The 12,051-nt window shown below is 39.1% G+C and overlaps 1 protein-coding gene across 3 annotated transcripts in view; it reads right to left on the bottom strand.

The window, feature by feature from the left end:
* Window positions 1-4,225: 4,225 nt before the first annotated feature.
* mitd1 (MIT, microtubule interacting and transport, domain containing 1) overlaps window positions 4,226-12,051 on the bottom strand; it is a 35,636-nt gene continuing 27,810 nt past the window's right edge. For all 3 annotated transcript variants that reach the window (XM_048533441.2, XM_048533442.2, XM_048533440.2), the window contains one exon: window positions 4,226-7,149. In XM_048533441.2, coding sequence (XP_048389398.1) covers window positions 7,054-7,149 — 96 coding nt within the window. In that variant the 3' untranslated portion in view covers window positions 4,226-7,053. The remainder of the gene's footprint in view (window positions 7,150-12,051) is intronic.

The following is a 12,051-nucleotide window of genomic DNA, read 5'->3' on the forward strand; positions in this document are numbered from 1 at the left end:
TGGTAAATTGTTGGTAACAGTGTTGCCATGGAGAATGTACCCATTAACACTTACTATCAGTTAATAGCTAGGCTTTGTTAAATTTTATTTTCCTGAAAAACCAACAAAATACGTGATAGGCACTTACTTAAGTGAAACAGGTGCAATGTACGTAAAAGGTGCCTGGCCTGCTGTGTTCCTCCATCTCCACAGTGTGTTAGCAATGTCCATAAATATTCTTTCTGCCTACAAAGAACAGGACCCTGGCCCTGTGCATTAATGTATGTAGCTTCTAATACATGCAAGTATGGCTCCGAGAGTCCGACTGACAATTCTAAATTGGTTGTCAGGGTAATTCCTTGTATACTCAGGATTGTTCAGTAAATGATGTCCAATTGCAGATCTAATATTAAGCACTGTGTGAGTCTTGTGAGTGTAAACCAGTTGGCTTTGATTGCTACCTGGCTTGCTGACAACAGTGAGAGACATGCTATTTGATACAACTTTCTAGTCTTTGGGATGTACAACCTACATATCTTAACTGACATCACAGTGGTGCTGAAATTCACATACCACATTATTGATTTACATGATGGGCAGAATGTCTTTTTGGCTTGATGGCGGCAGCATCATCCTCTTAGTGGTGAGTACCATTAGCTGCGACTACATAGACTGAAACAGCATGTTTCACCTATTGGTCAACCATTTGAGACACTGCACCCTTGTAGCAAAATCTGAGGTAGACTGGGCACTTTTCGGGACCAAGAGTGACTGCCTTAGGGCCTTCAACAAGTACAATACACAAAACATGATCTGATCAGGTTAACAATTTTCTTGCAGGATAGCTTTGCACCCAATTTCTGCAGCAAGCTTGCATAATGAATAAATGGTTTTGGCCCTATTTAAGAAGTTTAGATGAAGTCAATTGTTTAGCACTCAGAACTGTAGGAATCCTAATGCATATACTAATTAGTGAAGATAGGTTTGTGGTAGACAATAATTGAGAACAAATCCTGACAGATTGCACAACTAGGACATTTTCATGTGAATTTGTGCACAAGATGGAACTCATTAAGGAAGTTCTTCCAAGTGGTTGTTGATTCAAATATAGCAAATATATCATTGCTATCAACACTATGTGAGGCATATAAGTTTAGGTATCGTTCCATTAAAAAGACGTTTCTCATGAAACCCAACATAAGATATTTTACAAGTGCTGGACCTCCTGGGGCTCCTATGGCAACACCATCTTTTTGGGCACACAGTATCAATGAAACTGACATGGCATGATTGCCCAGTGGTTAGCACTCCTGCCTCACAGTGCCAGGGACCTGGGTTCAATTCTAGCCTTGGGTGACTGTCTGTGTGGAGTTTGCATGTTCTCCCCGTGTCCGCATGGGTTTCTGATGGGTACCCCAGTTTACTTCAACAGTTCAAAGATGTGCAGGTTAGGTGGATTGGCTGTGCTAAATGTAGGGTTGCAGGGATAGGGTACGGGCTGGGTTTGGGTAAGACGCATTGACCCTCTGCACAGAATCCTTCTGCATTGTAGGGATTCTATGAACTCAATTGCACAAGTTCATAAGTTCAACAAATATTAATTCACTTAAAGTTCACCATGATATCGCGCTGCAGTGCAGATGTCAATGACTTCTCTGAGTGGTACACTGAGTAGGCTAGCTAAGCTAAATAAGCACATGAACACTGCATTGCTATCCATATACAAGTCCTGTATGGTCACGGAGTCATAGTTATACAGCACAGATATAGACCTTTCAGTCCAATTTATCGCACCAAACAGATATCCTAAACTGATCTAGTCCCATTTATCAGCATTTGGCCCTATCGCTCTAAATTCTTCCTATTCATGTACCCATCTAGATGCCTCTTAAATGTAATCAGACCAGCCTCCACCACCTCGTCTGGCAGCTCATTCCATACATGCATCACCTCTGCATGAAAAGGTAGTCTCTTGGGTCCCTTTTAAATCCTTCTTCTCTCACCTTAAAACTTAATCCCTCTTGTTTTTGTTCTCCCCTACCCTGGGACAAAGACCCTGCCCGTCATAATTTTATAACCCTCTGTAAGATCACCACTCTGCCCTGACGCTCCAGGATAAAAAACTCCCTATAGCACAAATCCTCCAACCGTAACAATATCCTTAAATCTTTTCTGAATGCTTCCAAGTTTAACAACATCTTTTCTGTAAGCCTTCACTTTTACAGAGATCTTGCTTAAAAACTGGTTGTATCAGTTCACCCAACTATTTGACTGATTCATGTTCTACAGAACCTTATCACAAATGTCACCTGGCAGCTCATTGTTCTTGCACAAGTTGAGCAAGCACTTTCTTTGCTTGCTTTTAAATGAGGCTGTCCAGTCATTCTGAGTGACAGGTCCAACACTGATAAATTTGGACCGATCATGAAGAATGGTGTTGATTTTGTCAATGTTGTCATGCTCTTTAAGGATGACTATGCCAGTCTCTTCGTCGGGTTCACTAGTATGCATGCCTATGTTGGCCTTGAAGCCTTGCAATGCTGACAGAAACACTCATTGCATGTGAAGTTTGGACAAGTAATTTGAAACCCGCTCACCTTCAAGGATTCACTGTCTTGTTAGAAAAATAACTTGTATCAGAGGAGCTGTTGCAAAAAAGATACATCTACTTTGAAAAACATAGTTATGCAAGCTGTTATTGGTGTCCAGGAGTTTTGTGGGAGATAAGTAACATTCAAAATAAAGACAATTGCATAAGGTAATTCTGATCATAAATGTTTTCATTATTACAGGTAAATGTGTATATACTCCTTATTTGCTGACAAAATACCTAACAATTTAGGCTGTGAAAAGAAAATGGACAAAAATAGGAAGTAAGATGATAAAGTTGCTCAGTAATTTTAAAACAATTTAAGTAAGATTCTGATTGGGCAACTGGTTAGAATAGGATTTGAAAACAAAATGAAAGGGCCAAAGTAGAAGGAAGACATACTGACAATTATAAGATTGATAGTCATCAAAGTATGACCGCTAGAATTTTTTGTGACATCTTGACATTTGAATTAAAAAAACGCTTTCACACAAATTTTATTTCTCAACAGGAGTTGAAACTAGCCTTGCCTAGACAAATAACAAATTGAAGTATCTTAGGTCGATTACTCAAAGCAGCAGTTTAACACATTGTGTTCACTTCACAAGACTAGAACCTATCAAAGTTCTAACTGCAATTATTCATAATGATCTCCTCTTAGATTAAGGAAGGCACATGTTTGTCCATGAATATAACTGCCATTTGAAAGGAGTATTCTGCCTCGGTAAGCATATTTCAGGGCCTTGACATCACATGGGCTACCACTAAATCCAGATTTCTTATCTAATATTGCAGCATCCTTTGAAATACATGTATATGTAAAGGCTATTTTATTCCTGAAAATTTGCCTTGACTAGGCTCGATTATTATTGTTATCTATTATTTGGACAAAGTTTAGATTTGTTGCTTTTGGAAACATGCACAAGTACATTTTAAGTTCATGAAAGATAGTTATGTCCCCAGAATTATGGCCTTGAGACTAAAGTTTGGATGAACTTGAGATGTTAATGACTGTGGGATGGAGAGTTCACAGAGCTTGGATTTGAGTTCATAAAGTGGGCACCTCCCTAAATGAAATCTAGTTTAATGTACATTTGTAATGAGATTGCTGACGCCACGAAAGTACTCAGTATGCATGTGCAAACTGTCCTTGCGCAGTATTCCTGCCAATACTGCAGGTGATGTAATTCCATTCTGTTTGCTCATATATATTGTGCACATTTGGACACTGCCTTTTTTCAAATTGACGGATCATTTCACAAAGTCTGCATGTGCAGAATTTTCTGTCTGCGCAATTGTGAACCTTTTGGGGATGTCTGGAGACATTATCGTTTGTAATACTGTATTGAACAGATTTGTATTTGACATACATACACCAGCACATTCTACATGAAAACTGATTTAGATGCATTTTTAAAATATTTGATTTAATTTGTCATCCTAAAGTCTATATGCACCATTTGACAGCAGATCCATATACAGAAAGTAAATTAGGAAGGCAACAAAGGTTATAAAATGTGAGGCTGGATGAACACAGCATGCCAAGCAGCATCTCAGGAGCACAAAAGCTGACGTTTCGGGCCTAGACTCTGATGAAGGGTCTAGGCCCGAAACGTCAGCTTTTGTGCTCCTGAGATGCTGCTTGGCCTGCTGTGTTCATCCAGCCTCACATTTTATTATCTTGGAATCTCCAGCATCTGCAGTTCCCATTATCTCAGGCAACAAAGGTTGTTTGGTTAAATTGCACAAACCACAAAAGAGTTTAATTCATGGTCACTTGGAAAATCATGGAAGTTGGACACAGTTATATTGTATACATACCATCTTATTGTATATTACCACCTTAACAACCCAAGTTCAAATGTCGTCCCCATCTTTCTACATTTGTATTGTATATGTCTATATTGCGTTATGCCTCAGTAGCCACATGTTTTAATTTTTTTTGGAAATAAAGAAGCTAAATTCCAATCTGTTGTTTAGAAAACACAGAACCCACAGTGAAAGTATATATTTTTTTGAAATGCATCTTTCTTGAGGAATAACTTATGAATGTAAGACTTTGCCAACGTCCACGCAACCTGAACCAAAGTACTTACTACAGATCTCAACGAAAACTGCCCGCAAAGAACACTATTTTGTGGTTTTCCCTTTACTCAATGGAAATGAGAATTTGTTTTAAACAGGGGAATTTTGTCACTGTGGAGAACTCTGAAATTTCCCCAAGTATAACAGTAGCTTTTTGAAATGTCTTAATGGGATGTGTCATCACCGGCTAGGCCAGTATTTATTACCCATCTCTAATTATCTAAATGGCAGTTAATATTTAACCACATTGCTGTGGGTCTGAAATGATTCGTAAGCCAGACCCGATAAGGATAGCAGATTTCCTGCTTAAATGACTTTGTTGTAAAAAAAACCCATCTTGTTTACCAGAGTTTCCATTAGGTTAGCCTTTCATTCCAGAATTTTTTTATTGAGTGCAAATTTCCTCAACTTCTATGAGCCCATGACTACACACAATTCACCTGGGATTCTGGATGATTAGTCCAATGATATTATTACTGTGCTACTGCCTCTCCTCTAAAAGCCCTGCTAGAGGATTTGGCAGTAACTATTAACTCCATATGGCATTTAAAAATGTAGTTACTCCTGATCCAGTAAGATGAAACATTATTTAGGGTTTCTACAGCAAGACTTGTAAATTCTCATCATTGGTTTCCAATGATTTCAGTTGGTCGAGGAAGGTGAGGTTGGGAAAAGTACTTGAATAGCACACCCTCTGGATTCAAGACATTGCTGTTTGTTTCAGTCATGAGTGCGAACAATGACAATCTCAACATTAATTACTGCTGCAAAATCCGAGCAAGAATCATGTGGATTGACTGAAATTTTAAAGTTGGTTATTTTGAATGGAGGGCAGAAAAGAGATCAATTTAGAATGTCTTGAAGACGCTACATTGTTTTTCTTACAACTGAATTTTATATGGTCAATATCTTTACTTTGCTAAATTACAATATCCATGCAAGATGGTGAACCAAATACGTGAACATACATTAGATTTTCATTTATGTAATGTGTACATTGTTAACTAGACCAGCATTAATTGCCCTTAAGAGTGCGGTGGTAGGCCTGTTTGAAGTTCTGTAGTCCATGGTGTGTAGATACTTCTACATTGTCGTTAAATACGAAATTTATAGTGATGAATGGAATGTGAAGTATTTCCGAGTAGGGATGATATGTTGCTTGAGAGGGAATTTGCAGGTGGCAGTGTTCCCAGCACCTGCTTCCTTGTCATTCTTGTGTGTGGATTCAGAATTCTAGAAGATGCTGTTGAGGAAGCTTTGGCAGTTTGCTGCACTACCTCTGGTCCAGATTTCAAGTTTAGCAGTGAATGCTGTGAACTGTTTTGTCCTGGATGATGTCAAGTTTCTTGAACGTTGGTGGAGCAGGAGTCATCCAGGCAGGTGGAGTGACTTTCATCACTTCTTTTTTATACCTTTACATAGTGGAAAGGCAATGGAGAGTCGGGGGTGAGTTATTTGTTGCACAATATTTGTGACTGGTCCAGTTTAGTTTCTGATCAATGGTGACCTCCAAAATTTGGACAATGGAGAAATGAGTAGCGGTATTACCATTTAATGTCAAGAGGAAATTATCAGATTTTTCTCTTGTTGGAGATGGCATGAATACCATCTTAACAACCCAAGTTCAAATGTTGTTCCTGTCTTTCTGCATGTGAGCACAAAAATTGAGGAGGGAGTGGATAACTTTCAATCTCAATTGTTAATGAACACCCATTTCTGATCTCTGACGAAGAAGGTAATTGATGAGAGTGCTGGAGATAGTTGAGTTAGGGCACTGTCCCCAAGGAACTTCTGCAGTGATGACTTGATCTCCAGCAACGAGAACCATCATTATTTGTACTAGATACAACTTGAGTCACTGCAATGTTTTGCTCCTGATATTTTTGTATAGTATGATTTGAGTTTTGTTGACTCTAGAATGTAGATATGAAATTGAACTTGTTCTATTAGAAGAAGAATATGCCACTTGAAAGATGTGTCTCACTTCCAGGTGTATTGAAATCCACCCTCTTCCCTCAGTAACATTGCCTGTATTGATCTAAAATATAGGCTGCATTATGGTGAATATAAATTATTCAGTTTACAGCAGCTTTGCACAGCAATCAGCATGGAGCTACATGATAAGTGAGTGAACTGTCAACTTTTATCAAAGTTGCACTAAATATACATAATGTATAAACAGTCAGGAAGTCTTGATAAATTATTGGTACATTCAGTTTTCCAAGTTAAACTGTGTGAATATTTTAAGTTCTTTCTGTTTAGAAAATGCTTGTTTGGTGCTAGGTATTCAAGTAATGTTAGCTTCATGGATCTTCATTGTTTTTTGCAATAGTGAAGGGTAAGTCTTCATAAATTGCAAAACAAGGTAATAACATATCCAGTACAGCAGGACCTGTGAATTATGAATTCTTTGTATACTTGATATGGAAAATGTCCACTGTAGTTTCGTGGCATTGTCTCAAGTCAAAATCGCAGTAACCAATGGAAAATCGGCCCTGGAAAAGCAACATAAAAATGACCTGAGGCATCATCAACACTACTATATTTAAAGAAGAAAACATACCACATAGTCATAAAGTCATACAGCATGGAAAGAGACTCTTCCGTCCAACTCATCTGTGCCAACCAGAAATCACAATCTGATATCTTTCAACAATTAAACTTCCATTGGTTGTGGCATTTAGGCATAGCAATTTTATTGAATTTATGACAAGCATGACTGCCAGTTCACAGAAGTAACAATAACAATGCCCCTCTACTTTAATAAATGTTAACTTTAGTTATGATATTTCTAACTTCAATGTACAATGTTTGTTGCTGTTTTCGTTTTTCTAAGTTTTCTGCAGCTCATTTCTGATTTTCACTACTCCATTTCTGCCACTGTCCATTTTCTTACTTCAAGTAGAATTATAATGTTATAGGATGTTTCATGATACTTCCACAGAACTGATCTAGGAAAAGTTTCAATTTGTACAAAATGTTCATAGTCTAAAGGTAAGTAAGGAGCAACTTGTAGCTTTTCTTGTCATTGGAAAACATCTGAAACTCAACGTATAATAAAATCTTGGATTTCTATTTATGAACACTAGATAACATACAAAATACCAGCAGTTGGTCAGGTTTGGAAATAGAAATGGTGGAAGATGGAGCAATCTTGTTGTAGGTAAAAAGTGCAATCTACTAATGGTAGAGAGTTATGGCAACTGCTTGACTTGGTATTACTGTGTTAAGAAAAGGCAAAAATTGTATTAGCATAATTGATAGTTGAGGGGCAAGAAAGGATAGAAGTGTAGAAATTGGAGGTCAAGACAGAATGAAATGATAAACATGAGAGGAATGTGAATTTGAAGCTATTGGAAAGGAAACTCAGAATTAGCATGAGGCTAGTGAAAGGAAGAATGAACTGTGATTTTCTTAAGAGAAATAAAGCAACAGCTGCTCTTTTCAATGAGACCATGGGTCATGACATTTATCATTTTGAGTAAATCGAATGTTATTCAAAATTTGGAAGTAGTTTACCATAAGAAATTGACCATAAGATGTATGAGCAGAAATAAGCCATTCAGCCTACTGAATCTGCTCCACCATTCAAAGAAATCAGGCTGATCTGATAATCCTCAACTCCACTTTCCTGCCTTTTCCCTTAACCCTTGATTACCTTACTGATTAAATATCTGTCTGTCTCTGTCTTGGATATACTTAACCACCCACACTCTACATCCTCTCTGGTAAAGAATTCCACAGATGAGAGAAGAGATTCCTCCTCTCTCTCCTAACAGGGAGACCTCATTATACTGAGATTATTACCCCTGGTCCTAGACTCTCCCACAAAGGGAAACAAGTTCTCCTTATTTATCTCAACCATTCTTCTAAACTCCACTGAGTACAGGCTCAATGCATTCAACTCCTCCTAAGTAGAGACTACCTTCATGCTTAGGGTCAACGAGTTAAACCTTCTCTAGACTGCCTCCAATGCCCGTATAAAGTTCATCTGACTAGACTTTGTATAGGTTCAGCAAGACTTCCCTCTTTTTATACTCCATTCCCTTTGCCAACATTCCATTTGTCTTCTCTGTTACCAGATGGACTTATATCCAAGCATTTTGTAATTTAGATTAGATTCCCTACAGTGTGGAAACAGGCCCTTTGGCCTAACAAGTCCACAACCCTTGAAGCATCCCACCCACATCCATCCCCTCATAACCCACACACCCCTGAACACTACGGGCAATTTAGCATGGCCGATCCACCTAGCCTGGACATCTTTGGGCCGTGGGAGGAAACCGGAGCACCCGGAGAAAACCCATGCAGACGTGGGGAGAATGTGCAAACTCCACACAGACAGTCGCCCGAGGCTGGAATCGAACCCAGGTCCCTGGCGCTGTGAGGCTGCAGTGCTAACCACTGAGCCACCGTGCAGGCCAAATATATTCCTGTTCATGTGAAGGGCAAGGCTAGTAAGTGTAGGGAATGCTGGATGACTAGAGAAATTGAGGCTTTCTGTTGCTGCAGACTTTCTCCATTTAAATAATATTTAATCCTTCTATTCCTTTTGCCAAAGTACATAACTTTTCATTTTCCCAAATAGCATTCCACTCGTCATGTTTTTGTCCACTTGTATATCCCTCTGCGGCATCGTTTTGTCATCTTCAGCAATTGCATTCCCACCTATTTTTGTCATCTGAAAAATTAGCTAATACTATAATACTTCCCTCATCTAATTTTATATATACTGTAAATAATTGTTCCCTCAAGTTTACAAAAATGAAAGTAATAGCAGGATCACAACACTACGAACTGGAACAGCACTAGCAGTGTTCTCTTGAATCAATTCTGAAAACAATATAATACCTTGAGATAGTAAGAACTGCAGATGCTGGAGTCAGAGATAACACAGTAAGGAGCTGGAGAAAAACAGCGGAACAGGAAAGCTGACGTTTCAGATCGGGACCCTTAAGAAATTTCTGAAGAAGGGTCCTGACCCGAAACATCAGCTTTCCTGTTTCTCTGATGCTGCCTGGCCTACAGTTATACCTTGCAGTGAATGCTATTTTCAGAGCTCAGATGCAAGCAAGATGCATGCTGAGGAAATGACATGTTTCAAGATGTTGACTCTTTATATACAGAGGATTTCAAGAAAGAATTTACTTTTATTCTTGGGAGTTTAAAAAGTTTTAACAAGGGCAGCTAGATGAGAGGTGATTATTATGGTTACAAAAAGGAAGGATTTCAAAAGGAATTCTTTTACTGCGATGCCAGTGGAGAGTATCATCTGCTAGATATGCATGATGTAAATTAGAAGTTTGATCGTTTAAATTATTCTTAGAAAACCGTGTGCACTGCATGCCAGGATCAGTCAGGAAATTACAAGTTTTATGTCTATTTTCTGATCTTCCTTACTAAATGCTTGTTATCTCTTTTGAAGCTGAAATCACACTTTTATCTGATTTGCCTATAGTAGTGACTTGATAATAGTGAACACGAATAGTTGGGAGGTGGGGCTTCCAAATTATACATGGGAGGGTGAAAGTGCATTAATTTCTCCAAAGAGAATGAAAAATTAATTTATTACACAGGGAAGGTACCACTATCCTCAATTTTTTTTCCACTCATGCATGAAGATATAAGCAGATGCAAAATTATATAAGAATACCAATAAAGTATTCTGAAATGAAATTTTGAATAGGGCTCAACTTGCTTTGTCCTATGTGGTTGGTGTCTGCAGTAATTTCCATTCCATTTATTTCTCTGCTGTTTTATTCAGGTTGCATCTAAGCAAATCTTCGAGTTCAACAGATGATTTTCATTTAATTCTCTTGAGGCACGTGGGTGTTGCTGGCTGTCTTATTGCTCATCTCTGGTTGCCCTTCAGAAGGTGGTGGTGAGCTGTTTTCTTGGACCACTGCAGTCACTGTAGACCCACAATACCATTAGGGAGGGAATTTCAGATTTTGACCCAGTGAGAATGAAGGAAGAGTAGTATATTTCCAAGTCAGGATGGTGAGTTGTTTGGAGGGGAACTTGCAGGTGGTAGTGTTCCCATGTATCTACTGCTCTTGTCTATCTAGATGGAAGTGGTTGTGGGTTTGGAAGGGGCTGTCTACAGATGCATATTCTGTAGTGCATCTTGTATATAGTACACACTGCTGCTACTGAGCATCAGTGGTGGAAGGAGTGGATGCTTATGGTTGTGGTGCCAATTAAGCAGGCTGCTTTGTCCTGGATGGTGTCAAGATTCTTGAACATTGTTGAAGGTGCACACAGAGGTAACTGGGGATTATTCCATCACACTCCGAACTTGTGCCTTGCAGACAGTGGACGGGTTTTAGGCCATCGGGAAGCGAGTTAATCGCTGCAGTATTCTTAGCCATGGGACCTGCTCGTATTGCCAAACTATTTATTTGGAAAATCGAGCTGTCTTTCTGCTCAATGGTAACCTCCAGGGTGTTGATAGTGTGGGATTCATAATGCCACTAAATGTGAAGGGGGTGTGGTGGTTAGGTTGTCTCTTATTGGAGAAGGTCATTGCCTGGCATTCGTGTGGTCTGAATGTTACTTGCCACTTGTCAGCTCAAGCCTATATTGTCTAAGTCTTGTTGTATTTGAACATGGATTGCTTCAGTATCTGAGGAGCTGCAAACGATGTTGAACATTGCACAATCATCGGTGAACATCCCCACTTCTGACCTTATGATGGGGGGATGATTATCAATGAAGCAGCTGAAGATGGTTGGGCCTAGGACATTAGTGGGAAGAACTCCTGCAGAGAAATCCTGGAGCTGAGATGACTGAAATGCAACAACCAGAATCAAACCATCTTCCTTTATTGTTTGGGCTTGTTAATGCTACACTTGTCGAATGCGGCCTTGATGCTAAGGATCTGACACTCTCACTTCACCTCTGAAATTCAGCTCTTTTGTCCATGTTTGAACCAAGGCTGTAATTAGGCCAGGAGCTGAGAAGCCCTGGCGGAACTCAAACTGGGCATTACTGAGTAGGTTATTGCTGAGCAGGTGCTGCTAAATAGCACTGTTGGTGATGTGGAGGCACCTGAAATTGTCTCGTTCATTCATTAATCACACCCATGACTGCTCCAAACCTTTATATTTAATTTCTTGAGCTGTCTCCTTGAGGACCTCTTGAGTCTCACCCTGTGCAAACTTTAACACATACAGAATTACATTTTATGCTTCAATATACTAATGTGTTTTCACAATGCGTCTGGATAGAACCAAAATATTGCAGTTGCTGGAAATCCAAAATAAAAACAAAATGCTACAGAAACTCAGCGAATCTGGCAGCATTTGTAGAGAGAGAAACTGAGTTAATGTTTCGAGTCCAAAGGTTTTGCAGAAAGCTTTAGATGGATTTTGCTTTGAAAGTTATAAGGCAATGGC

Source organism: Stegostoma tigrinum, chromosome 6, assembly GCF_030684315.1.
Source record: "Stegostoma tigrinum isolate sSteTig4 chromosome 6, sSteTig4.hap1, whole genome shotgun sequence".
NCBI lineage: Eukaryota > Metazoa > Chordata > Chondrichthyes > Orectolobiformes > Stegostomatidae > Stegostoma > Stegostoma tigrinum.